General features: G+C 51.8%; 3 protein-coding genes across 6 annotated transcripts; 2 read left to right on the top strand and 1 right to left on the bottom strand.

Annotated features, from left to right (window-relative positions):
* The first annotated feature begins 2,164 nt into the window (after positions 1-2,164).
* On the top strand, positions 2,165-6,699 carry LOC144060274 (TGF-beta receptor type-2-like). The gene is made up of 9 exons (XM_077579644.1): positions 2,165-2,858; positions 3,029-3,243; positions 3,438-3,880; positions 4,001-4,174; positions 4,367-4,504; positions 4,850-4,991; positions 5,070-5,197; positions 5,259-5,454; positions 6,325-6,699. The coding sequence occupies exons 1-8, from the start codon at positions 2,740-2,742 to the stop codon at positions 5,394-5,396; spliced, it is 1,497 nt and encodes a 498-aa protein (XP_077435770.1). The 5' UTR covers positions 2,165-2,739; the 3' UTR covers positions 5,397-5,454; positions 6,325-6,699.
* Positions 6,700-6,780: 81 nt separating this feature from the next.
* On the bottom strand, positions 6,781-10,869 carry lacc1 (laccase (multicopper oxidoreductase) domain containing 1). The gene is made up of 5 exons (XM_077579645.1): positions 9,988-10,869; positions 9,049-9,227; positions 8,805-8,970; positions 8,041-8,257; positions 6,781-7,507 (listed from the first exon to the last, which is right to left on the bottom strand). Exons 1-5 carry the CDS (start codon positions 10,484-10,486, stop codon positions 7,306-7,308), a joined length of 1,263 nt encoding a protein of 420 aa, XP_077435771.1. The 5' UTR covers positions 10,487-10,869; the 3' UTR covers positions 6,781-7,305.
* On the top strand, positions 9,936-26,108 carry LOC144060273 (ecto-NOX disulfide-thiol exchanger 1-like). 4 transcript variants are annotated; one of them, XM_077579642.1, is made up of 13 exons: positions 9,936-10,086; positions 17,160-17,215; positions 17,334-17,450; positions 18,617-18,763; positions 18,902-19,108; positions 20,006-20,242; positions 21,478-21,690; positions 22,126-22,232; positions 22,581-22,698; positions 22,760-22,866; positions 24,251-24,350; positions 24,442-24,527; positions 24,914-26,108. In XM_077579642.1, exons 2-13 carry the CDS (start codon positions 17,185-17,187, stop codon positions 25,043-25,045), a joined length of 1,602 nt encoding a protein of 533 aa, XP_077435768.1. In that variant the 5' UTR covers positions 9,936-10,086; positions 17,160-17,184; the 3' UTR covers positions 25,046-26,108. The 4 variants fall into 4 exon arrangements, with proteins under 4 accessions (XP_077435768.1, XP_077435767.1, XP_077435765.1 ...); XM_077579641.1 differs by having other exon boundaries at positions 9,995-10,135; XM_077579639.1 differs by lacking the exon at positions 9,936-10,086 and adding an exon at positions 12,837-12,997.
* Positions 26,109-27,059: the final 951 nt, after the last annotated feature.

The raw sequence follows: 27,059 nt of genomic DNA, 5'->3' as shown, positions 1-27,059 counted from the left end.
GTTGCATCTGTCAACATTTGCATCTGCCTTCATTGCTGGCTTGCCGCCGCGCGTCTTGGCCTGCAAACGCGTCGCGCGTCTTGGCCTGCAAACGCGTCGCGCGTCTGCCGTGACACGCGACAAGCCGACGACGTCCTCTCGGCTCTGCAAGGTCGCAAATGAGCAAATCGCGAGTGTCCAAAGCGGAGGCCACGGCTGTCACACGCACAAACGCTGTCAACTGGAGATGAAAAAAACTTGTTTCACATCACGCACGCGCACACACGCCAGCTTTTGTGCAATTCAGTGCCAGTCGCGCCCCTCCCACACCAACAGACAAGGCAGGCCTGTGTGTGCGTGTGTGTGTGTGTGTGTGTGTGTGTGTGTGTGTGTGTGTGTGTGTGTGTGTGTGTGTGTGTGTGTGTGTGTGTGTGTGTGTGTGTGTGTGTGTGTGTGTGTGTGTCCAAGTAGAAGTCGGGTGTGAAAAGAAGGGTTGGCAAATGTGAAGCAGTGATGGCCCGTCGAGTCCTCTCAAGGATGCTGCCTTGGAACGCGTGGCGGCCTGTCAAAAGTATTTCCTCGTGTCGGCCTGTCAAAAGTATTTCCTCGTGGCGGCCTGTCAAAAGTATTTCCTCAGAGGCGTCATGAAGCCGATGTGAGGTGACAAGTGAAGGCGGAGGAGGAGAAACCCACCAGCTGCAGACCCGACTGCCGCCGCAAGGCAGAAAACAGGACGTGTTGGGTCTTGTAGCAATCCGCAGCTTGGCACCGCGCCACAGGGTGGCGCCTCCTTGCTTTTGTTGGCATATGGAGCACTTTTTTCGTTTTGGCCATCAAAGCTTATGTGGTGGACGCGTACGATTATTGCGGCGCCGAGAAGCCCACAGTTTTTTTTGTTCCTTTTAATAAAGTCAGCCTGTGGACTTCCAGTCCTTTTGTTGCTGTCCGGTTCCAGCTGCGTTGGAGGGAAACCTCCATCACATGAAGGATGCGGGCCCTTGAGGAGCCCGAGTGGAAAGGGCGCAGCCATGCCAGTCGAGCTCAAGTCAAGTTCCTTTCCGCATGTCTGGTTCGTGTCTCCACTCGTCTCCACCTGTTCCTCCCATCGACCAATCGACTCCCTCCACCCTCTCGTGTCTCCTCGTCTCCACAATTAGTTTGCATCAGCGTGAGTCCACGAATATTTGGAATTTCTGCGCAGAAATCCACACGTTTTGGGTCCTTGAAGGTATTATTTGATTACTATATTAAGTGTAATCTTTCCGTGTTAAAAATAATTGCATTGAGATCTTATGAAGAGGCTTTCTTTGCAAAGATTTATTTGAGAGCTCTTAAAGACACAAGAGAAAATGCTTACATTCAAAGGTAATGTTAAGCCTCGAGTGTGTTCGAATATGAAAACACCCACTCTTTTATCCATGAAGAAACTTCCTCTCCCACTCACAGGCTGGACAAAGGGTTAGTAATTATAATAAGCAGACATGTGATATACCGACATGTTTACTCCAGCTCTCCTACCATCCCGGATATATGATGTAGGCAGGTAATGATCTTGGACCTTCAGTTTTTACGACATAATGAGTAATAGCATGAGCACTTGCCTCCCTTTAAGACACACATTTTTTATCTCCATGAGAACTTCCACATTCTTTCTTATCTTCATGAGAACTGGAAGGGAGTAAAAGTTCCAATATATTTCACAACAACATTATCACAGTTGATCTTCTTTTCACTACACAGTTTATATGGCATCTATATACTTCTAAGTAAATTCATAAACAGTAAAAATATAAATTGAAAATGTTAAATGTCTTCATCCTCCAGCACCACGGAAACCCAAATCTGTCAGCAAAAGCTGAACAAGGACTTTTGAGCCCAGCTGATGACTAAACCTGAGACCTCAACAGTTGCTGGCAGCCCAGAAGGCGCATGAGCCTGCAAGACAGCCTCGCTCAAGAGGAGGATGGCGCTCTTTGGAAAAGGCCGACTTGCAGTCCTTGGCGACTGTGAAAAATTCCATCAATACGTCAAGGGTTAGGGTTAGTCCTGCATGTTTTAGATCAGGGATGGCAAGATCCGGTCCTCAAGGGCCAGACTCCTGCAGCTTTTGGATATTTCCTTCTTCAACACAGCTGATTCACCATCAGCTCATCAGCAAGCTCTGCATAAGCCTGATCATGATCCTGTTCATTGGAATCAGCTGCAGTTGGAGTCGGGAAACCTCTAAAACCTGCAGGACTCCGGCCCTCAAGGACTGCAGTTTGCAGCTTCTGGCCGCATAATCGGATTCATATCATCAGCATTCCTGATAACCATCCTGATCTTTAGTATCAGGTGTGTTGGTAGGCGGAAACATCTCAAACCTGCAGCACTCCGGACCTTGAGGACCGGAATGTGTAAACCCTGTCCTACGGCATTTCAGTCCCAACCGGCGACGCTCAACAGGAGCCGCTTGGCACTTGGTAACAGGAACCAAAGACAGCCCAACGTCACGAGTGTTGGACCAAATGCAAGAATCAGAAAAAAAACATTCGCAAAGAGACGACGTGAAACGATTGCGCTTGAAAATGCGTCGGGAGCGAGACCGGCACGAGAAGTCTCTTTCGTGAAGCCGCATGTCGTGGCGCCTAAGATGGCGCTGTTGTCGAGCGGATTTGTTGATGCTCACTTACTGATCTGCGCTCTTTACTAACGTTGTTGCTGTTGCGGCTAGCGGCAGCGGCGGCAGCGTTTGGCGGCCATCTTAACTTCAACGTGTGCATGTGGTGTGACGCCAGCAGTCCCACGTGCGGGGACCGCCGCGGCCACCGCGTCTGTTTTTCCAACTGCTCCTTGTCCTCCTTCTGCTCCTCCCCGCACGACATCTGCGTGGCTCTCTGGTGAGCTCACATGCTTACACATGCTTACACATGCTTACACATGCTACATTGTTCCAGCGGCCATGAAACCAAATCGACTTCCTGCTTTCCCGCAAACCTGTTATCGCCAGCGGTTAGCATGCTAACAGGTGAGCAGAACACACTAATGCAGCGCCGCTCTTTGTGTGTAGGCGCGAGACAAACGCCAGCGTGTCTGTGCGCACCATGTGTCACAATCCAGCGCTGCCATTGGAAGGTGTAGGGGGGGCGGAGCTTCTGCTCAACTCCACGTCCCACGAGTGTCACATGACCGGAGTGACGTCGACGGACGGCAGCCTGAAGGTGTGCGCTTGCCGCGGGCAGCACGAGTGCAACGACAAACTCGTCTTCCGTCGCCGCGCTAACGGTGAGCAACGCGGCACGTGCTAATGGACATGCTAGCTTTAACCAACGTGGCCACATATGCCAGCAAACTCACCAATAAGCATGTTAGCAAAAATGCTAATAAACATAAGAGCTAGCTAATAAACATGCTAACACAGGACGTGGCATGCCGACGGGGCTTTGTGATGACATCACAGATGTGGTTAAACTCTTCAGGTTTGTCTTCTGTGCGGGACAAAGACGTGATCCCGGTGGTCCTGGTCAGCCTGGTCCCAGCCGTCTTGGTGCTCGTCATCGTCTTTGCCATCTATGGGGCCCGCACACGCCGCCGCCGTCGTGAAAACGGAGCTTCCGGGCCAACCGCGTTGCACAGGCCAGATTGTACGGGAAAAAACACCGCGGAGCTTCTCAAGACGGCGGCCCGGTCGGGCGCACCCGTGCCGACCGTCCGCCTCGAGGCGGTGGTGGGCGGCGGCGGCTCTGCGCAGGTGTGGCGAGCCCGGCTGCTGGACGAGGGTCCAGACGGTGCAGACGGTGACTCGGTAGTGGCGGTGAAGGTTTTCCCCGCCGCGCAGGTGGCTTCTTGGAGGCACGAGGGCGCCATCTTGGGCGACGGCGGGATGCGGCACCGCAACGTCATCCAATTCCTGGGGGCGCAGGTGACGTGTCACGTGACATACATGTTGTCGTACATTCCTCACATGTCGCATGACGAGAAGTCTAGATGTGCCCGGAAACATACGAATCAAACACGCTAATGAACATCTGGCGCTCAACAGGTGAGGGGCGGAGCCTACTGGCTGCTGCTGGCCTATCACAGGCTGGGCAACCTCCAAGACTTCCTGCGGGCCAACGTGCTGGACTGGAAGCGGCTGGTTACTATGGCAACTGGCCTGGCACGAGGTCTGGCGCACCTGCACAGTGACGCCCTGCGGCCACCGGGGGCGCCCAAGGTAACACGCGCGTGTTAGCGTCGGACACGCTAGTAAAACGCGTTCAGGTGCTCGCACACACAAACGCACGCCGTTGCGCAACAAGACAGACGTGTGCAAATGTCCACACCCCCGTCCAGCACTGAAGTGGTTTTGTTATGGTGCGGCGTGCTGCTCAACATTCGAGTGAAAGAGGCGTGGCTTCCGTTTCAGGTGCCGGTGGCTCACGGCGACGTGAAGAGCAGCAACGTTCTGCTGAAGGACGACGGGGACGTGACATTGTGCGACTTGGGCCTGGCCGTCCGTCTCCACGCCGGGCTCGCCGCCACCGACTTGGCTCAGCGCCGACAGGTCAGTGTTGGTGGCAAGTGGTTGCGGTGCCGGCAGGTAGCGGCCGCCTCCATTTTGGGATGTTTGACTCCTACAACTCGTTATTGGATATAAACATTTGAAAAAAGCAGTTTGTCTCCGCTGTTGTCAAGTCCACGTTGGCTTATTTAGATTGGTTTGGGGGGCCGGCCTGGGATGGATGACTTGAACTTGCAAAAGTCCCTTTCCACTTGCAAGCGAGCTGGCGCAAGTTGTCCAACTGTTGGACGTCCCAAGATGCTTCATGTGAGGCGTAACGCGTCGAAACGCGTCGAAACGCGTCGTAACGCGTCGTAACGCGTCGTAACGCCCTTTGCGTGTTGCCAGGTGGGCACGGCGCGCTACATGTCCCCCGAGGCGCTGGAGTCCCGCGTCAACCTGAAGGACGACGAGTCCTTCAAGCAGATGGATGTCTACTCCATGGCGCTGGTCTTCTGGGAGATGGCCTCGCGATGCCGGGTCATCGGAGGTAAACCGCCGCGAGGCCTCGCCGCGAGGACACGCCCGTCTGCCCGCCATTCATCTTTGTTTTTGGCTGCGCTTGCAGAGGTCGCCGGCTACTCGCCGCCGTTCAGCGGCGCCGTCGGCGAGCGTCCGCGCGTGGACGTCATGCGTGATTTGGTCATCGGGGACCGTCGGCGCCCCGACATCCCACGGAGATGGACGCGCCATCGGGTAAGGGCGGTGGTGGCGTTCCGTGCTAGCGTGCTAGCGTGCTAACGCGCCTGTCCTGTAGGGGATGAGCGTCTACTGCGAGACGGTCGCAGAGTGCTGGGACCACGACCCCGAGGCACGCCTGACCGCACACTGCGTGCTGGAGCGAATGCTCGCCTTCGGGAGGCGGCAACAGGAAGAGGAAGTACCGCCATGTTGAAGGACGTCACTGCCGGCCTACCTCCTTCCCGAAGCTGGACGATTGCCATTATACTCCGGTAAGGGGAGGGGGCTGGTCTCCGTGGCAACGCCATTTCATCAAGAGCGATGGCATCATCATACCGATGACCAAGGCAACGCCGGACAAGGAGGCGTCCCCGGCTCTCCTGGGTTGTCCCGATACTTTTGACCAGGTGGTGTCATGTGACCGGCGTGGCCGGCAAGTCTCGTGTGGACCAAACTGAAAAGTAGCGTCAAAATGGAAACATCTGTCCACGTTGAAAAAAAAGAAGTGAAATCAACATTATGAAAAGCTAAAAAAAAAATTATTTTTTAAATCAGTCCAAAGTAAACATAGACCCGATGGAATGGAACAAAGTCAGAATCCGTTGAATCAACATGGACATTGTAACAAACTCATAAAAGACTCTGTTTATTAATTTGGCAAGCTTTTGGATTTCTAATCTCAATATCCTGTTCCATCGATGCTTTATTTTTTGAGTCGTACTTTTTATGCTATATGCTTTTATTTTGGCGCATTTTCGGCAGTCTAGGAAGTGCTATCAACTTACAGGTGTCTTTACACCTCAAAGAAAGACGCGAAGAGAAAAAAGGTCCGTGATTGATTCAACGTGTTACCGACTGAAACGCCGATTTACGTTGTTGCTGTCGAAACACCGAGCTGGAATGCGGACGAGGTATTTGTTGTGTTGCTTTGTTTGTTTTATTGTGATTTTTCATGACGCGAATCACTTGTGAAATGAGTTTTTTGTATGTTATTTTCCATTGAAGTGAAGCTAATGATAGAGTCTCCTAAATGGTTGTTTAATGCTACGGCTTTCTTATTTAGTTCACTTTTCATGTGTCAAACTGAAAGTTGTGTTGAAGGTGTGTCATTTATGGTTATTATTTGTTTGTTTCCGGTATAGCTCTTAGGGTTGTTACGGTGTGGTCACGGAGCGGCGTATGAAGTGGAGGACCCAAAATGCAGGGAGGCAGGAGAGCCACAGCAGGAGTGCGGGCGTGCTTTATTTTACAGAAAACACTAACCAGGGTACTGGCTAATGCTAAATAAACAAGGAACTGAAACGATACACCATCACGGGGACAAGCGGCAATGATCCCACGCCGACTGATCACCACCCGGGAACTAAATACACCCACACTAATTGGGTAACGAGCCACACTTGGGGCCAGGCACAAGTGGCTGAGGGCCCGGATTGGTCAACCCGCGGAAGGGCAGGAACCCACTCAGGGCCAATCGGGACCCTCAACCAAAACCAGATCTTCCCAGACATGACTAGGGTGTGTCAACAAATGGAACAAGGAAGGAATAAAAACTTGCTACAGACATTATGAAAGAGAAGCAGCACGTGATCAGCAAGTCAATATTCAAAACAGTCAACTTTATTGATGTAATAAAATGAGCAGTGACATAAAAAAAAAAAAACCGAGAGGAACATTGCGCATGTTTGAAAACAATCAAGGATGTGGTTAAAAAAAATCTAAATGTTTAAAATGAGATGATTCAAACATATTTTTCAAAATAAATAATGTGCATGATCGTGCGCAAAGAAATGCACGTGACAGGATGTGAAAAAGTTATGAGAAGGAAACATGAATAAACGTGAACAAGAACAGAGGTGGCAAAACCAGGTCCGGAAAGTAAAAACCCTGCCAAAGTTTGGCTATTGCTAACTCGCTAGCTAGCTCCCTAGGAGGTAAACAAGCACCATGGGAAAAACTGTGGCAGGGTTTTTATTTTCTGGACCTGGATTTGCCACCTCTGAACAAGAATCCAACAAAGCATGATTGAAGATCGACCTTGCCCTCGTCAACGTGCTTCGTTTGACATTTAAGGATGGAAAAGTTGAAGAATGCACAACAGGCGTTTGGGTTCCCCGCCAAGTCTAAAGTTGGGAGAGGGATGCCGAGGTGGCCGGCGATGCTTCCGCCTCCTCCTTGATCCACGCAAAGCCCACCTGGGTGCCAAAGTGGGCCCCGTCCCGCACGTGGGAGAAGAAGTCTCGCGGGTGGCACGACGTGCACGGCGCCACGCTGCCGTCGTCCTGGATGTGATGCGCCAGGATGCCCGCCTCCTCCAGCTGCAGCCTGACAAGCGCACACGGGAAGCTCGTCACTGAGACTGACAAGGGTCGGGGGTCGGGACAGTTGGAGGATCGGGATATGGGGCTCCAACAAGGGGGGCCAATCTCGCTCCTCCCTTGGCTTAGGGTGGAGACAAGTGCAGGAGGAGCATCAGGAAGAGCAGAGGTGGCAAATCCAGGTCCCGAAAGTAAAAGCCCTGCCACAGTTTGGCTTTAGCCCCAGGTGCTAGCTAGCTAGCTAGCGCCCCGGGTGCTCGTTTATCTGCCAGGGAGCTAGCTAGCATCAGGGGCTAAAGACAAACTGTGGCAGGGCTTTTACTATCTGGATCTGGATTTGCCACCTCTGAGGAAGAAGGACGGAAAGAAGAGCACGACGAGAAGCGGGAAGTGGATCAGGAAGAGAGTCAGGACCGTCAGGACCGTCAGGCAGCAGCAAGCGCAGCAGAAAGGCGGGATGAGGATCAGTGTCAGGAAGAGGAACAGGAATATCAGGAAAAGGATGAGCAAGGGCAAGGTTTTGTGCGACTGGGACGCCACCTGTTGGCCAGTCGCAAGTCGATGTTGGTCCTGTGTGCCGGCGAACGGCGGATGCACTCCGGCCGAAAGCGGGCCGCCTGTTCGGGCTCCAGCGTGAAGCAGCACGGGCCCACCGAGGGGCCCAAGACGACCAGGATGTTAGCGCGCGCGCAGCCCAGCTCCGTTGTCATGGCTGACACTGTTGCCGTGGCGACGCCCAGCAGCGTTCCTTTCCAGCCTAAAAGGGACACGTAGCTTAGCATCATTTTTAGCAACATGCTCATTTTCTTATCATGTCCAAATAACAACCAGAATGTTGACGACTTTCATGTTGATTAGCACGTTTGCTAGCAGGCAGGCTAACTGGCACGGCTAACATTGGACGCTGCTTGTGAATCTTGTCAGCTCGTTTCTTTTGCAGGACGGCAAGTGGACTAGCCCACTTGTGTTGGAACAGTGGTTGTCAAACCCGGTCCTCGAGTACCCCTATGCAGCCTGTTTTCATGTCGTTCAAACCAGCAGCGAATCAACAAGCTCCGTATGAAGCCTGATGATGATCCTCAGCTGTGTTAGTTCAAGGAGACATGGAAAACAGGCGTGCTGGAGGACCAGGGTTGAGAACCACCATCTGTCATAAGTTGCTGCAACAAGACTTGATTGGACTTCTCCAGCACGAGTTTGTTAGAAAAGCCAAATCCTTTTGCTCAGCCTCTCCGCGTGCATGTAGTCCAACGGGCTTCTCAGCCTGGTTTTTGGCCTTCCGAGCCCTGCAGGATGCGGCCTACCTGCGTGCGCCACGCCCACTGCTTTGGCCACGGGATCCGCAAAGAGTATGGGGACACAGTCGGCACCCGGCGCGGCCAGAACCCGTCCCGGCAGGTCCGTCACCGCCGCATCGTAGCGGTCCGGCTCGTCTGTCCCCAACACCCAAACCCGACTGCGATGCTCAACCTGCGCCGCAACAATCCACCTGCTGTCACAAGAGCCCACACGGGGGAGCACCCACCGGGGCCGAAGAAAAGAACTCACCTTGAGCAACTGAAGCGGGCGTGGGGAGAATCCGGCATGAAGTGCCAGACGGCGCTGGTTCTCTTGGACTAGAGCCGCAGAGTCTTGCCGCCTGGGGCTGCTGAACAGGTTCAACGAGGACAAGGTGGGCACTCGTGAGACACCGCCGGCACGCGTGCTGAAGCCGTGGCCAAAGCAGTCTGGCACGCACACACACAACGTCATCCAGACAGGAAGTCAGCAAGGAAGGAAGTGAATGGCAAGTCCTTTGATTCTTTCTAGCTGTTCCCGATATGAAACTAAATGAAAAGATGTTCATGTAGAAAGGACCAGGGCAAGTTGTATCATTGCAATTTTCTTCTCCGCCGCCAGAGGGCGCAACTCAAAAGTGGAATACTAGTTTTCTTGGCCAAAATGGTCAGGGGTTGTGTGCTGGTTGAAAAGAAAAAAAAAGCGCATTGGGAGCTTATGTATGATGCATTGAGTCTAAGAAATAGATACAAGTAAATAAAAAGTGATACAACTAGTCCCGGTCTCCCTTAATAATTGTGTTGCAAGAGTACAGCCAAACGTTTTGTTGGTCCACGAGCCAGGCCAAAAAGTTTGGGAACGCGCACTGACTGAAGTGGCCCTTTTCAGCAAAGAGTTGACAAAAAAGAGAACAAGTGACAGACGTGAGTGGGGGAAAAAAAAAAAGGTTTTGGATCAGTACTGGAATGGACCTTTGCAAAAGATTGCGCATGCGAGCGTGAAGCCAGGCTGCTCCACACGTCCAAGTGAAAAGCATCATCATCATCACATGACGCTTGCCTTTTATCACGTGACGCAAGGGGAAGGAAGCGAGCCCCTTTTCCATGACGTCAACATCAGAACATGAGCCTCATCCAATCAGCTTGCCTGCCTGGCCCGGCCCTGGCCCCGGCCAGGGTTCCGACATGACATGACGCAAAGACGGCTCACCTGGGATCAACGACGACGTCAGCACGCGGATGGCCCCGCCCACCGCTGGAAGCGCCCGCAGCAGAGCGCTGACGTCAGCATCCACCTCGCGGTCCGCAGGTGCGTCGCCGCTGCCGCCGCTGCCGCCGCCGCCGCAGCAGCCCAGCCGGTACGTGAACGTGTAGAGGGCCGTGAAGAGCGCGCGCTCGTATCTGAGCACTCGCGCGCGCCCCCGCGGGCTGGTGATGACGCGCAGCGAGAGCGCGCCCGCCTCGTCCGCCGCCCGCTTCAGGCGGTACGCGCACGCGGCGCTGGCGTGCCAGTTCAGCAGCACGCGCGCGCCCGCGCCGTTCCACGCGCGTACCGCCACGTCCGTGGCGTCGCTGCTGGCCGCGCACGCGCACAGCACGAAGAGGTGCGCGGCAGCGGCGGCGCCCGCCTCCTCGCGGAACTGCCGCTCGGTGCAGCCGCAGCCGCACGCGTGAGCGAGATCCAGCAGCACCGCCGACGACGCGCTCATCGCACGCGCCGACCGTCGGAGTCCAACCGGCGAACCGAACCGGGCGAGCGGGCGGACGCGCGCCGGAGCTGGGAAAACAAAAGAGAAAGGAGCAAACTTTCGCTTCCTCTTCCGCCACCTGACGCTCACGCGCCAAAGTCCACGCGCATGCGGATGATGACTCAACTTTTGATTGGATTGTTTGGCCAGCAAAAACGCTTATTCGTAAGTAAAGAGGTCAATAAAATCAATAGCAATCAGACAAGAAGTAAATGGAATAAATATGCAATAAATGTTCCACCCCAAAAGCATTCCGAATCAAGATGAGTTGTCAAAGTGGGCAGCGACGACACATACGCGTGTCTCCCCGCACGCGCACGCGCACCTCATGACGCCAATATGCAAACTGATCATCTGATGAGGATTTGCCCTCATATTTGGCTCATGCCTGTGATGGTGGTGAGCCACCAGAAGGAGGCGCCAAATATCCACTTCTGTTGCGGCCAAAATCCACTCGAGTCCACTCGGACCTCGTTCCGCTGGCCTCAAACCTTTCCAAGGTCGTTTGTTGTTTCCTACACCCATAAAAATGTTGGGTCAACTTTTGGATCAACGCTGTTGGGTCTTCTTTTTAGCCAGTTTGATTCAATATTGGGTTAAAATTGGACTCAATTATGAAACCATCTGCTGGGTCACAGATGCTCCGCCCACACCATAAAGTAAAATGCGTTGATCTCTTAACCCAGCTACTAGTAAAGGCTGTTGAGGTCAGTTTGATCAGGAACATGTGTTCACATTGACACCAATTGTTGGGTTGAAATAGGCCCCGCCTTCAAGGTTTGCATTTGGAAGTCGGCATTTGATCTCCCCCAGCTTTTCTCTTCACTTGGACTTGCCGGCTGTTGCGAACGGTGCCGTGAAGCCGTAAGCACGCCGCATTTTACATTCATGTACGATCATGTCTTTTATTTGAGGCTAGCTGTATGATCGACTTTAACTTTGGAGTGCAAAAAGGGGGGGGGGGGGGGCTTCACGCTAGTTATCCCGCTCAAAGTGCCTGCTTGGCCGGCCAAGGCGACGGCGAACGTCGGGGCGTTGTCGGGGTTGTGGCGCTCGTTTGGTCGGCTAGTGCGCGATCCAAAGTCATTAAATGAACCCAAGTTGTCTTATTTTGACTGAACATGAACTAAACGTGCATTTCTGCCACTTGGACTTTATTGTTATTGGAAATCGAATTGCAAGGTCGTTTATGGAACCCCAAGAAATATCTTAACAAAAACCGTGAGCTGTGATTGGTCGCTGTCCGAGCTACTGTGATGTCATCTTCAATTGGCAGCAAGTGTCAAAATGGCTGCCCCCTGAGATGGATCAAAATGGCCCAATTGTGCTTCATGACTCGTATTGCACAAATGTCATATTATGTTGAAGGTTGCTCAATTATGGAAAAAAATAATAATCACGGTTATTTTGGCAATTATTATTCAAATGATTTTTTTTTGATACAAAACAAGATCATGTTTACACATTTAAAAATATTAAGACCAAATATAGAAACCCTATAATCATGTGTCATGTTTGGGTTCTGTTTGATTTTGTCATGTTTCTTTATTTTCTGTCACGATCCTTTGTGTTCTATTTGTCCTTGTGTGTCTCGTTAAGTGTAATCCCGCCCATCCACGTGTCAACCAATCAGTGCCCTCAGCCACTTGTGTCTTGCCCCAGGTGTGTCTTGTTGTGTCATTAGTGTATTTTGTCTTCTGTCTTAAGTCGTTGTTTTCCTCCCGTCTTGCAGCCGTTCATGCAATTTTCAGCTTTATTCTTTCAAATGATCGGTCAAAGTTTTTTTTGGGCACACGTGTACCAAAAAGTAGCCTACTTGGTATCGGTGACTACTTAAGTGTTGAGTACTTGTACTGGTATCGGTCTGAAAAAGAGAGGTATCGAAGATCCCTTGCTGTCACTTTTGAACCGCAGGTGATGATTCTTAACTTGTTGTTGCTCCAAATGCTGAAAACATTTTTATTCCAATTCATCTTAAAAATGTCATTGTACGAGAAAGAAAAAAAAAAACAAGCCAAGAAGGATGATGATGATCCAATCCACTTTCTTTCTATCGCACATTTTATAAGCAAGCGTTTCCAAAGTGCTGCAAACTATCATACAAATAAAATCTAGTAGAACCAACTATTTAAAAAATGTCAATAAAATGCTGAAAGACAATAAGTAAAATGAATACATCAAAAAAAATATATATATATACTTTATTTATTTTCCAAAGGCGAATTGACGCTAAACTCCAAGCCGAAGAAAAAGCGCGTGTCGAATGAAGAGCGTCCTTGAAAGTGTGCGAGCAGTTGGAAGGTGAATTGCGGGCAGACGATTCTTTGACGGAGGATGCACGGCGCCTCGGGGACGCGCATGGGCGGGCGGGCAGACGTGCGCGCGCGCGGCCGCTCAGCGGAGGCTCCTGTCGGCGCGCTTCATCTTCGTTCCTCATCGTCAACCGTCATCGTCGTCGCGTCCCTGGCGGAGGTAAGAAGCAACCAAAAAGATGTTTGACGTCATCAATTGTCTCATGGAACGCAAGTAGGCCGGCGAACGCGCGCTCCTCTTCCTCTTCACCGCGCGCGCACGCCCGGGCTGCTTTCGATGAGTACGCGCACGCGCACGCACAGGGCCTTTTGTCATTTTGCTTTTTTTTTTTAAATGTTGCCTTTCCAGCATTGTGTCGACAACATGTTGGGGAAATTTGGTCCTTTTTTTTTTTCTCAAGCTTTTCCTCCCTCAACAAGTTTTCTTTTTTTCATGTCGACACTTTCAAGTGTTGATCGAGATGCTTGCAGGCTCAAAATGTCCAAAGTTATTTATTTTTTGCTTTCTTGTCTTTTGCTCAACAAATACGACCAACCACGTTTAGACGTGCAGCAGTGCACGTGTATGTTGGGGACGAGTGTGTGTGTGTGTGTGTGACGTCATCCCATGGGAATCCTTTGAGTAAAACAAAATGTCCTGTCTCTGCGTCCAAACGGAAACGGCGCCAACGCGTCCAAATGATGTCAAAGCTGGAAAGCGCGTTCATGTCAATGGCTGTCGTGCGTCCTGCCTTGCCAGCCAGCCAGCGAGCGGCGTGAAGATGGCCGCCGCTCTTTGAATATTTGCAGCAATGGCGATCCACACAGAAAGAAAAAAATGAGAATAGGAGAGATGAACGGCGCATGGGAAAGTCGTCATGACGACCGAGTCGTGTCCACGTTGTTGTGGTGGTAAAATAAATGCACGTGGCTAATAGCTAGCCTTCTAGCTAGCTAGCTGTCGTCTTTGCTGCTAAAGTGTCAAATAATGACTTGTGAGCTGAATTGTGCACGCGAGCTCATTGCGGAGATTGAAAAAGAAGCCGCCGGCAGACGCTAACGCCTTCAAGCGTTGGCATTTCGTAACCGTTCGCAAATCCGCTGGCGCCATTTTGAAAAGTTCTCTCAAAATAGCCCCGAATTTGCCACATTGTGGTGCGTTCACGTTTTCAAGTCCGCGTGTGGAATTTCTTTGCCAACGTTTCCATCCCACGTGACTTTGCCGTGTTTGCCGGCATGGCGAGCACAAGCCGGGCGGGCGCAAGACTTCCTTCTTCGAAAGCAAATTTCAAGGAAGGCCCGCCCACATGACCAATAGGTTTTCTTGCTGGCCACTCGGGGAAAAAACTTTGACTTCCAACAATCACGTTTGTCCAAAGGAAAACACCAACAAACGTGTTTTCAAGGAAGCGGCTGACGAAGCGTTTCCTGAATATTTACTGAAAGACAAAACAAAACATTGGGAAAAATCACAGTCACATGAGCCACAAGGTCAATTTCAAGGTCAACCAAAAGCAAAGGTCAAAAGGTTATGCAAATGAACACACCAATTTTGTAAACCCTTTCACATTTGTTGACTTCCCTTTGGTGGACCTTGGGCCGCAAAGCCGTTCCTGAGGTGGCCACGCCCCCTTTTTGCCCAAAATGCCCACATTGGGTCGGACGGACCGCAATTTCACATTCGCTTCATTTAGTGCAGTAAAAACGTTCATTCCAATCCAAGTGGAAGGACGGAAGGAAGGATGGAAGGTCATTTGTGTGTTTTTGTGTATGTGCGTGCACGTATGTTGCTGTTGATCGATGTGCGTTCCGTGCACGGCAAGCCCCGCCCTCTCGGTGACAGACATCTGACACGTCACGGACGGCATGACAAGCGGCGCGGCGCGCAGGCTAACAAGTTGTCGTGCTGTCATGGCAACAATGCGGGCGACCTTTCATTTTGGCAACAAGCGCCTCATTTGCATAACTAACGACAGCCACAATTTGGCTTCTCCTTTTATCATCGTCATCAACATGTTTGCTGTCCACATCCCAATGTGTTGAATGTCGATCGGTTTGACATGTAAAGAGGCGGAGCCAAATGGCTGAAAGGTGTCAAGAAGGCGACCAAACCAAACTGTGATGCTCAGCTGAGTTTTTGCACAAAAACATTGACAACATTTGATTATTACGACATCAGACAGCACACAAACACGTGTGTGTGTGTGTGTGTGTGTGTGTGTGTGTGTGTGTGTGTGTGTGTGTGCGCGCGCGCGCGCTTCCCCATCCATCATGCTAGTTTTTCTCCTGCTGTCGTTTTTTGTCCTGGCCGGCGTCCATCTTGTTTATTTTCCACCTCTTTGTGCTCGCCTGCTGCCCTGGCTCGATCCCGCCTCCCCCACCCCCCTCCGCCTCCCCTCCTCGCCCCTCCCCCACCTACCATCCTGATGTATGTGCTGCATTGTGCGCAGCAGCACTGATGGAGAATCGCTTTGCTGGCTGGCGAGCGGCGACACGCGCGCTCTACATCAAGACGCACGCACGCGCACACACACGCGCGCCCGTGTGTGCATTTGCTGCCTGCACAAAATGTTGGTGCGGTGCAGAGAATGAGGAAGAAGAAGATGATGATGTCGTAATGACAACAGCAGAATCTTTTCCTTTTGACGTCCAAGATACGGTCAAAAGTATTGGGACAGACACAAAAAAACAACCGACCAAAAAACAACATTTTTTAGCTTTTGGGAATTTTGGGAGCTTCCCAAATGGCACATCAGCACCCAAATGGGATTTTTTTTTTCACGTGCATTGCCACGTGCGCTTACCTGGAACTTCAAACCAAAAGCAACCATGGATGATAAAAAAAAGGGATGCCGACGCTCCCGTCCAACAAAAAGCCTTCAACGACCCCTCGTCATCATCATCTTCATCGTCGTCATCATCATCACCATCACATGAAAGTCACCCTTTAACCGCAAGCGCGACGTTGTAAAAACACAACAACATTTAATTGGATGATTTTCCCGCCATTTTGCAGGCGTGATGAATAATTGATGAGCTTGCTTGACCTTGATACGTCCTCCAAGCTCCGATTGGCTCCTCTTCCTCCTGTCACATTCCTGACAGACACACACATGCATCATGTGTGTATTTATCACTCTTAAATGTGTGTGTGTGTGTGTGTGCGTGTGTGTGTGTGTGCGTGAATGTGTGCGTGGCGTGACGAGGCGAGATGAACGGCGAGGCGGCGACACGCGGCGGCAGGTCAGGCCAGCGGCGACGGCGGCAAGCGCTCAGGCGAGGCGGGCTCGGGCTTTAGCTTGACGCTAACGCGACGCGACAGGAACAGCGGCGCCCCGCTTCCGCCCGTCAGCCGGCAAACGCGCACACACCCCAGCTTTCATCAAGCGCGCGTGTGTGCTGTCACTTCTCATTTGGCGCGCTGCGCTCGCTAACCAGCCGTTGCCGATTCCGTTCCACTGCCCGTTGACTTGTTTCCTGTCCGCCATTTTGTTGCTTTGATTTGTAAGTCTTTACCGTCGCACGCTGGTCAAATTGCAGCCGACTTTTTGGGCTGTTTTTCGATGCAACAAGAAAGGAGACGATTGAGCAAGTTGTGGCCGGCCACCATTTTGAAGGTTTTCAGGTGAGGCCTTCCATCTTGGACCAGGTGAACAGACGGCCATTTTGGGCGAGGCCTTCCATCTTGGACCAGGTGAATGGACGGCAATTTTTTGCTGCTTCGACAGCTTCCACATCATGTGAGCAAAACAGGAAGCAGTTTGAACCAATTCGACCTTCTTGGGCAACCCGGCTAAGCCCGTGTAAATGTTTTGGAAGCTTCTGCGCATTTTGATTGGCTGTCGTTTGTCCAATTGTCAACCGGAGGTTGGGTCGGACCGCATGGCGCCTTCCGGCGCGTGATCGCAATCTCGCCACAGGAAGGAAGATGACAAAATGGCCGCCGTCACTTTCATCTTTTGGCTCCTGCGGCTGCCCGTTAGCCGTTAGTGGCCGCAAATGAGCGGCCGGCGGGCAGCGGCTCATAATCCTAATTGCTGGCCAATCTCACGGATGGGCACACACGCACACACATTTCCCAGGCTGCAATGTGTGTGCGTGTGGAAGCAAGCCAAAAGAAGTGTGCGCGTCTTTTCACACGCTCCCATTTGAGCCTTTGCTGGCAAGAAGAGCAAAAAGCAAAATGGCTCACGTTTGTCACACGTCCAGTCAGGAGTGGCTGACGGGCGCCGTCGGGGCGGCCATTTTGAACGGAGCCGTCGTACGTGGCCAATTGAAGTTCATCGTCTGCTCAATAGTCACCGTCATCTTCATCATAAGACGTCTTCTTCTTCTTGTGTCAGGGTTGCTGATGTTTAGCGATCATCGATGACATCACACGGGAGCGCCGTGGCCGCAGGTACGTCCAAACCCAGCAAAATGTGTGTGCGTTCATGCCTGCCTGCCTGCGTGTGATGTGTGTGTGTGTGTGTGCGCGCACGCACGGTTGTCTCATGCGTGTGTGTGCTTCCACACAGTGGCAGCAGCAGCCAATGGCGTGGCACCACAGCCTGCATGGGCGCCACCCGTTGGCGTGATGACCGTGTTGCCGCAGCAACTGATGGCATCCGACTTCCTGGCGGCCACTTCATTAGGTACACTTTTTGATTGACTGCTGTCGTTCAACAATGAGTGGACTTTGAGTGCGGCTGGGAATGTTCGTCACGCTGCCGGCGCCGGCAAGGCCCGCTTATGAATATTCACGTTGGCTAACGAGCCCGCTTGGATGTTTTTGTCGTCGTCAAAAACGTGTCGCGCATCGCACGCCTGGCCGCCGGCACCGCGTCGCTAATGAATCCCTTGTGGAAGCTAATTGGACGGGAAGGCTCGCCGCCGAAGCAGCCCGCCGGCGTCCCGTGACAACGCTGACACCTGAAAAGCTCGGATGCACTTTTGTGACCTTTGCATGAGAGGTCACTTCAAGTCCAAGACATGAAAAAAGTTTCTTTGCAGTCTCCAATTTAGGAAATCACATCAGTTTCAACTCTGCCTTTCTTTGCCTCTGCAAATTCCTTCATGTCAACTTCAAACGTATTTAGCATATACATACGATATCGTTTATTCTATGCCGGCCGTTCAAATCTTCCCAAAAAAATCAAGTTCGTCTAAAGTTTTTTCAGTGAATAAAAAGCAATAATATTGGTTGTTCTTTGCAGAGGATAAAAATATTTCGTGAGGTGTGGTTGTATTTGAAACACAAAAATTGTTGCCACTAATGGATGCTTAATTGCCAGGCTGACGTGAATGAGTGAGTAAGCGAGTGAATGAATGAATGAAACACAATTGTTGCAATGAATGGCTGCTTGTTGCGTTAGCCCATCTATGCCACTTAGCATCGCGCTTGCTAGCTCGAATGCTCGGGCTCGCTGCCGGCCGGGCCGCAAGCGATGACGTCACGTTAGCGGCAAACGCGAGCTAATTGAGCTGTCAGGGTTATCGCACGTCGCCCCGTGTTTTGCGGCGCTGTCGGGGCGACCGCTCGCTCGTCATCATTAGCGCCGGCGCGGAGAGCAAGCCTTTCTCTCGCCGCTCTTTATCGGCCGCCTCATTTATCTTCCCGCCGCCGCGCCGCCTGTTTTTCCTCTTTCCCGGCACGCCGCCTCCTTTTTGCTTTCATCTTTTTCTTGTTTCAGCGCTCGCAGAGGATTTCATCATTTGCTCGGACTTCCTCTCGTCTTCTGTGGCGCCCAAAAGGCGTAGCGGCTGCGCGATGGCCGATGATGAACGTGTTTGCAATTCTGGCCTTTCTCTCATTCGCCAGCTTCCGTGCTGACGGCGAGGTCCGAGGCCCCGGCGAACGCGCCCGGCAACCCCTCCACCGTCGGGCCGGCAGGCGCGGGGGTGGCGCCGGCGACCGTCAAGGAGATCATCCGCCGCAACCGATGCACCCTCTTCCCACAGAATCCCAGTAAGGAGCACAACCGCTGTCGGCGCCGCAGGAACGTCCGCCGGCATCGCCGTCCGCAATAAGAAGAGTGCGACATGACGGCATTGCGGCATCAGGCCATTTTGTAATAGTAATGAGTGTCACGCTGGTTTGTGCTAGACCTGCCCCCACCGTCCACACGGCCACGCCCCCCCGGCTGCAAGACCGTGTTTGTGGGCGGGCTTCCGGAGAACGCTGACGATGACATCATCAGGGAAGTCTTCGGCCCCTGCGGCGACATCATCGCATTGCGCAAGAGCAAGAAGAACTTTTGCCACATTCGATTCAGCGATGAGTTCATGGTGGACGAGGCTCTCGGCCTGTCAGGTGACCCCGCGTGCGCACGCACACACACACACACACACAGTCAGCATTAGCGCAAGCTAGCATGCAACGTTAGCATGCAACGTTAGCAAACTTGCCTTCCAAGTTGCAGAGCTTGGAAGAAAAAAAATCCTACTTCAAGCAGGAAGCGGGTTTTGTTGTCCCGGGCGGGATGTGATGTCGGGCAGTTGCTTTGACTGGAATGTGGCGCCGGACCTCGCTTCAATCTGTTGCAAGCAAGAGGAGCGAGAGCTCAAACTCCTAACGCGAGTCAACGGCTAAAGATGCGATGCGGACCAGAACACGCGCATAAGACCGACCGCTTTATAACCACCTCATGGTAAAAATGTTTTTCTGCTTTTTTGTTGTTCTCCACGTCAATGGCAAAATCTTTTTCAGTTCTTAATGTGGATGTGTGGCAAGTCTGATGATTGTGCGTCGGTTCGGGTCGGTTCCAAGTCGTCAATGAGCGTCAATGATACTAAGCGCTCCGTCGCTCGATTGTGGGCAAAAGAGCTGGCCAGTGGTAGGGACGGGAACGGGAACGCGGTTGTTGTTGAGAACCGCTTTCCGGTCTTTCAATTCCTGTCGGTACCCGATCCGTCCCAGCTGCCTGATTGGTTCTGCGCATACGTGACCAACATGGCTCCGATGGAGCGTGGAGGCAGTCGTTTTCAGTCATCCTATTTTTCCAATCGACTTTCTTCCCAGCACTAAAACCAACTGCCGACTCCAGACCGGAAGAAAGCACATGCCGGTGCGGCGCCGTGCGCTTGAGGTTAGGGTTAAGGTTAGGGTTAGGGTTAGGATCTGCTTGCTCTCTCCAATGTGGGCAACTTTGCTCTCCTGGCTGCACCGCATCACTTTGAAGATGCTGACCGTTGCATTTTCCCTTCTCAGGCTACCGCCTTCGTCTGGGGTCCAGCACGGACAAGAAAGACTCGGGCAAGATCCACGTGGACTTCGCTCAGGCTCGGGACGACTTGTACGAATGGGAGTGCAAACAGAGACTTCTAGAACGAGAACAACGACATCAGGAGCAGCAGGACTCTTGCCTGCACCGGGACGAGGCCTCCCCGACCCTCACGCCTCACTTCTCGGAGCGCGAGGTGGCCGTGTTGGCCGAGTGCCTGAAAGGTGAGGCGGCAGCTCTGTGAGACCACCGTCCGGGATCGGGAGGTCCGCCATCTAGTACAGGGGTGGGCAATCCCGCTTCTTCAAGGCCAGCGGCTTTTAGATGTTTCCCTTCTCCAACACACCTGATTCATATGATCAGCTCTTTTGCAAGTTCAGCAAAAACCGGATAATGATCCTGACCATCAAAATCAGCTGTGTTGGATTTATATTCAACGGACAGAGAGCATGCACAGATCACAGGCTCCGAACCATTCTGGACACACTTTGCCGTTCCCTCTCTTTTTATTGGATGTTCCCTAATTACGTAGCGTTTGCTGTTCTAAAATGCAGGGGGTACACAACAGCAACCTCAAAGCAGTCACGGATACAAATCATCGTGCAGATAATCATGTAGACATGTTTTTCTTCAGCACTGAAAGTTTCAAAGTCAAAGCTTCGAAAGTTCAGTCGCAAAATATTCCAGTCAGCATCTTGCAAAAAGGTTTTTGAAGATGAAAGAGCACGAGTCATATTCGCCTTTCACAGAATAAATGCTTCACAATGCGTCAAAAGAGGACATGTGGGATCAATTTATGTACATTCACCCTAAGAGTTGTCAAGCAGGCAGGAATGTTGGTCAGCGCCAACGTTGGTCGCCGGGTTGGCAGCGGCGGGCTTAAATGTCAGACGTGGCACGAAGAAGGTTGAGGAAGTCCGAAGTCCGACGTGAGCGTCGACGTGAAGAGGAAGGCGCCAAGAAAAAATAAATAATTCAATAAATAAATAAAGAGGAAGGCGCCGAAGCGTGCGATTGTTCGCAGTCGCTCGTCGCCAGCCGGCGGCGCACAAAAGCTTCCGTCAAGTCCATTGAAAGTGAATTGCGTGTGCATGTTGTGTTTTGTGCGCTACGTGGTAACGCCAGGCTAATCTGTGGCGGCGCCGCCTGCCTCGCTTTTGATGGGCTGGCGCACGCGTTGGAGGCTCATAAAAGCTCCCTAATGCCGCGCGCGCCTTCGCCTGGCTGCGCGCATTGTCATGGAAATGAGAGCAAAACGAGCGCCGGGAACATTTCAGCGTTTGTCCACGCGCAAGCTCCCGTGAAGGAAGCGGCGCATCCCGCCACAACACAGCAAACCACCGCAAACCACCGCACGGAGGACTTGAGGACTGCAGGACTCGTGGACGGCCACGCCTCTTGTTGCCCAAAGCCAAAGAAAAAGCACCGATTGTGCGTCCGTGTGTGTGTTTCCCAACAGACAAGCATCGTTTCAGTTGGGCCGCGTCGGTGCTTTTGTGTTGGATGGACGGCGGCGAAGTCAACCGCGCCAGCGCCAATCACGTGTACGCGCTGATACAAAGCGCCAACGCACACGCGCGACGGCTGCGCAGGGACGCCCGGCAGCAACGACGCACGCTGCACAAAGCCAAGATCGCCTTCCGAGAAGCGCTCGCCGACATCCTCGCACAGCGTAAGAATGCACACACATATATGGATACACATATATATATATATATATATATATATATATGTATATATATATGTAATGGTCCCTGTCCCCCAGTTCCAAAGTGTCATGCGCACCCGAGGCTGTTGAGTCCATTGTCTCATCAGACGTGCGTCCTCCCATTCGTCATCCGTCCATTCGTTGTCCTTGTGTTCATCGTCCGTCATCCGTCTGTTGCGTGTTCACTAAACAAAGAAAGTCTTGAGAGCGGACGGTGCGACCAATCGCATGACACGTCACTCAACTTCCACGTGGAAGTTGAAGTGTGGCCGCGCATGCACAGTAAGTATTTGCGTGCGCAAATCCACACCGACGTCCGTTTGCAAGAATGCGGCCGAGCCTGATCAATGGATTGTTGACGTGTCGCCCCCTCCCTGTGTCGGGCGTTTGTGGCCCAAGTGGACCAGGTGTCGTCCGTGCTGGTGGCGTCGGGCCGACAAAAGTCTCGGGACCACTTCTCCAAAGCTCAGCGCAACAACATTGACATGTGGACCAGGCGGTGCCAGGTGAGTGCCCAGCGAGCCCTTTGGAGGCGGCCGTCACGGCGGCTGCGTCGCGCCCGAACTCTGACCCCGAACTCTGACCCCTCAGCGGGTCGAAGGGGCAGACATGTGCATGCGCTGAATGGCAATGATGATGAGAAGGTGAAAGGAAAGTCGTGATGATGGACGAGGACGAGGATGATGAAGGTGATGATGAAGATGGTGATGCAAGTGAGGATGATGATGAAAGTCATGATGATGGTGAGGGTGATGACAAAGATGGTGATGAAAGTGAGGATGATGATGATAGTGACGACGAAGATGGTGATGATGATGAGGAGGAAAGTGATGCCGGTGTTGCCGCTGTGTCAGGTTGACAGCAAGGAGGTGTCGGCCCTCAGACGTCAGGACGAGGAAGAGGGTGTAGAAGAGGATGAGGATGATGAAGGTCCTTTCCAGAAGAAGATGAAGATGTGCGGAGATGAAGATGGTGAGCCACACCTTGTCCTGTGTGTGTGTGTGTGTGTGTCACTGACACGTGTGCGTGTCAGGCGCTGACGCCTGCCGGCCAGATGCCTTTGAGGAGGCGGAGCATCTGAGGAAGGAGGCGGAGCCACAGAGGTTGGAGGCTGGCTTGTGTCTGCTGCCAATGCAACAGGTACGTCCGACGCGTTCCACTTGACGCCTCCTCAAATATTTGAAGAATATGTTTGATGCAAATTGATGCAATTCTGTCAAAACGGAAGCAGAGAGACTTCACGTGAGCGAGGATTTGTTTTCTCCATTTTGTAGAATCCGCATCCATCCAAAATCCAAATCCATCCTTTCAAATGCTCTCTTTTTCCAAAAGGCCCGTTTGTTCAACCCTTCCAAAAAAACACAAAAAAGTGTAAATAGCGCAAGCAGTGATGTGCTGTTGTGCCAAGACTTTTGGGATTTTGGATTCCCACCAGCTGTCTTTCTGATTGGCTGCGCGTCACCGTCAACTGGCTGCGCGGTGGTTTGTCCTCAGCAAGCCAAAACAATCCAACATGTGTGTTGAATATCTCCCATTTCAGGTCCGAGTGGCCAAAGGTCATTCCGAGCCGCCCATATCGGCCGCCTCAAGTGGTACAGCGGAGGTTTTGGTTGAAATGAACGTTGGCTGGAAAAGGAAAAATTCAAACTTTGGATAAAACTTGGACCAAATCCTCGTGTGGCCTGTTGCAAATCATGAAAAAAGGAAATTCAGCTTTTTGCAATGGGAGAGTCGTCTCTCTGTTTCTGTTCCTTCCCTCTCTCTCTCTCTCGCTCGCTCGCTCGTCGATGCAAGGTTAGCCACTGCTAGCCCTACAAGTTAACTAGGATTTGACCTTTTGGTCAGAGGTGGCAAATCCTAGTCCAGAAAATAAAAAACAACTGCTACAGTTTGGCTTTAGCCCCTTGTGCTAGCTAGCTAGCTTGCTACCTAGCTGCAATTCAGAATCCCTAGCTAGCTTCCCGGGTGCTTGTTTACCTGCTAGGGAGCTCGTAAACGAGCACCTGGGAAGCTAGATAGCGAGCTCGCTAGCTAGCAGCTGAGGCTAAAGTCAAACTGTGGCAGGGTTTTTTTTACTTTCTGGACCTGGATTTGTCACCTCTGCTTTTGGTAGATGACTATCAGCGCTAGATGACCTGCTAAATGTGGACAGTCATTCGGGGCTATGAAAGGAAAACGTGAGCGTTTGTCAAATGATGCTGTTATACGTTCTTAACAAAAAATGTCAACTCAGCTGCCGTTAGCGCATCTTCTGCCCGAGGCAAACGACAGGGCTGTAATGCCGTCGGCGTTTGAGCGCGGCGTGTGGGCTTGGGTCTACTTGCGTAGCGTGTTGTCATTCCATTTATTAGCGGGAGCCGACGCTCCTCGGAAACAAGCAACTTCACGAAGGGCCCGCGGCGGAGATGGTAGAAAATGCAAGCGCAGAAAAGCCCGCACGTCAGTAGCCGTGATTAGTGCGTGGATAAATGCTACAATGATGCAAACACGCTCGAACCGTGTGACTGATGCGCACGTGTTTTAGGTCAATGGCTTTCAGTGGTCGGCGGCGGCGGCGCACGGCAACCGAGAGACGAGAGGAGGAGGCGGCGTCCTGGTGTCGGAGAAGGAGGCTCTGCTCCTGGGTAAGGCCGTATGCAAATGAGATGCTGATTGGTATGCAAATGACTTGATGACTTCATCACAACGTGACGTCTTTCCTTCTTTTTTCTCGAGGCGTCATGTCGGCTTTCCTGCACGTTCACCCCTTCGGGGCCAACCTGGAATACTTGTGCTCCTACGTGCGCTCTCTCGACTCCCAGGTACCACAATGCACGCACGCACACACACACTTGTCTTTAATCATCGTGGGGACATCTCATTGACATGATGCACAAATGATTGCCTACCCCCACCTTACCCTAACCCAATTCAAATAAAAACTCTAAAACCAAGTCTTGACCCTCAAAAAGAGGGCTGAACTAGCGGGGACCACCCAAATGTCCCCACAATTTTAAGTCGGTCCCCACAATGCTAGTTAAACCTAGAAAAACACGCGTGTATGTGGCCCACAATGTAGCAAAGACAAAGGCACGCACACACACACACGCACACACACACACACACACACACACACACACACACACACACGTCCATGAAAGCTGACAGCAAGATGATGTGTGTGTGTGTGCGCGCGTGTGTGTCTCAGGTGTCGTCAGGGGAGCTGGAGCGCCTCATGGTCCGCCTGCCCCTCATGTTCCGTCAGCAGCTGAGCGGTGTGGGTGCCACGTTGGAGAAGCGCTGGAAGTTCTGCGGCTTTGACAGTCTCCAGTCTGGCTGAGCTGGAGCCGGCCGGCGCCCGACGCTCGCTCGCCCGCCGCTCGCTCGCCCGCCGCTCGCTCGCCCGCCGCTGGGACACGCTAGCCGGCTAACGTCCTTTGTGCTTTGCGAGGCAATGCGGAACGAGCGTCCATTTTGTGTGGCCGTTGGTTGCTTTCAACTTTTGTTTGTTGAGTTTTTTTTTGCACGTTGGCCTCAATTGTGGAGCGCTGAACTTGGACTGGACCCGCCCTTGAAGGCCTACGGAGAAAAAGAAAAGTCACATGAGCAGCCTGCGGCAGATTTAAAGTGCAGCAGTGATGGCACATTGTGATTTTCTAAGACGTTCCATTTGTTCATATTTTGTATATGTTATGTGATGGCCAAGGATGGCCGTGACCCTTGACCCCAACCGCGAGGCCAAGCCGATGTATAGCGCTGTGTGACACGTCGGCGGGCGTCCACGTAAGAGCCACGCCTCCGTGTGGGTACGGCCGCTGTGCCGCTGGTCATGATGCCAGTCAGCGAGGCGGCCATCTTTGCAAAGGAACGCGCCTGCCAGCGGCTTCGCAACTTTTGCTGCTCACTTCTTCCCTCCAATTCAGTGGCATTGGTCCATTTTGGGCAAATGAGGGCACTTCCGGGTCACTTCCTGTTGAAATATTTTATTATTATTACTATGAATGAAATAGCCAAATTGAACAAACATTTTGGCATGAAACACAAATCAAAATAAATATCAAAGTGTGTTTTTCAAGGCACCAAAACATTATCATGATTATCACCACTTCTCATACAACAGGTCACTTCCTGGTGATTTGAGGTCACTTCCTGTTGCAAAGAGGTCACTTCCGGGTGGGAGGGGCCTTATACATCTCATTTGGGCAAGTCCGTATTTGTTCCTCCTTTTCACTTTTCAGGCCTTCCAGAAAGTCGCTCCATAAAAGGCGTGAGATGTTGAGCTCAAAATCGCTTGAAGAGGGTTCAGCACCCCCACCTGACAACTATCAATATCACATCAAAAACACTGCTTGCTTTTATGGAATGACTTGCTTTTATTTTGGAACAAATGATTCTGAACCCTACTATGAAACGTCTGTCTGTCTGTCTGTCTGCAGTGTTTTATGTACAGCAGCCACATCAAGACCTCTTGAGTGTTAGAAAAGGAACCCGTTACAGCTACAACGCTGTAAAAAAAACTTTTTAGGTATTAATACAAGGGTAAAAATCGAAAACCGGTTCTTGTCGAGAACCGGCTCCCGGCATCGTATGCCGTTTTTGCTAACACTTCTCTTATCGGTTCCGTGTGGGACGATGACATCACCGCGTGCGAGTCGCGTGACATTTTCTTGCGCGCCGAGCAACAAACATGGTGCCACGCTCGAAAGTTTGTTGACACCTTCCAAGAAAAGCGTACAACGGGCCAACTTGCAATTGTTGCAAATTGAATATTTGGTTTAAGGGAGGAAACACTACCACTATGCAAGAGCATTTGAACACAACATGCGAGGACTGGCCGTCGTGTTTGTGAGCGCTCCGGAGTCCCGGTGGGATCAACCAAGCAGCAACGGCCGCCAGCTATGCAAGCGTTCTCTCCTATCAACACTCCAGGTACGGGTACTATTTATATTAGCGGCAGTTTGACTTTTGGGTTTGGGGTATAGGGGTTAGGGCTTAGGGTTTAAGGGTTAGGGCTTAGGGTTTAAGGGTAAGGGTTAAGGTTTATGGGTTAGGGCTTAGGGTTTAAGGGTAAGGGTTAAGGTTTAAGGGTTAGGGCTTAGGGTTTAAGGGTAAGGGTTAAGGTTTAAGGGTTAGGGCTTAGGGTTTAAGGGTAAGGGTTAAGGCTTAGGGTTTAAGGGTAAGGGTTAAGGTTTAAGGGTTAAGGTTTAAGGGTTAAGGTTTAAGGTTTAGGGTTAGTGGGTTAGGTTAGGGGTTAGGGTTAGGGTTAGGGTTAGGGGTTAGGGTTAGGGGTTAGGGTTAGGGTTAGGGTTAGGGGTTAGGATTAAAAACAGGATTCCTCCTTCCGCCGAAGCGGG

This window comes from Vanacampus margaritifer, chromosome 11 (assembly GCF_051991255.1).
Source record: "Vanacampus margaritifer isolate UIUO_Vmar chromosome 11, RoL_Vmar_1.0, whole genome shotgun sequence".
In the NCBI taxonomy this organism is placed as follows: Eukaryota; Metazoa; Chordata; class Actinopteri; order Syngnathiformes; family Syngnathidae; genus Vanacampus; species Vanacampus margaritifer.
Note: the sequence above shows the minus strand (reverse complement) of the source record. Positions and strands in the feature narration are given on the sequence as shown.

Bases quoted from the DNA above. Each gene is read 5' to 3' on its own strand.
- lacc1 (XM_077579645.1), bottom strand. From the start codon at position 10,486: ATGAGCGCGTCGTCGGCGGTGCTGCTGGATCTCGCTCACGCGTGCGGC. The intron at 9,228-9,987 runs GTGAGCCGTCTT...TGTGCGTGCCAG, and splicing joins GACGTCGTCGTTGATCCCAG to ACTGCTTTGGCCACGGCTTC. The intron at 8,971-9,048 runs GTGAGTTCTTTT...GTTGCGGCGCAG, and splicing joins GCCCGCTTCAGTTGCTCAAG to GTTGAGCATCGCAGTCGGGT.
- LOC144060274 (XM_077579644.1), top strand. From the start codon at position 2,740: ATGTGGTGTGACGCCAGCAGTCCCACGTGCGGGGACCGCCGCGGCCAC. The intron at 2,859-3,028 runs GTGAGCTCACAT...CTTTGTGTGTAG, and splicing joins GACATCTGCGTGGCTCTCTG to GCGCGAGACAAACGCCAGCG. The intron at 5,198-5,258 runs GTAAGGGCGGTG...CCTGTCCTGTAG, and splicing joins GGAGATGGACGCGCCATCGG to GGGATGAGCGTCTACTGCGA.
- LOC144060273 (XM_077579642.1), top strand. From the start codon at position 17,185: ATGACATCACACGGGAGCGCCGTGGCCGCAG. The intron at 21,691-22,125 runs GTAAGAATGCAC...TTGTGGCCCAAG, and splicing joins CGCCGACATCCTCGCACAGC to TGGACCAGGTGTCGTCCGTG. The intron at 24,351-24,441 runs GTAAGGCCGTAT...TTTTTTCTCGAG, and splicing joins GAAGGAGGCTCTGCTCCTGG to GCGTCATGTCGGCTTTCCTG.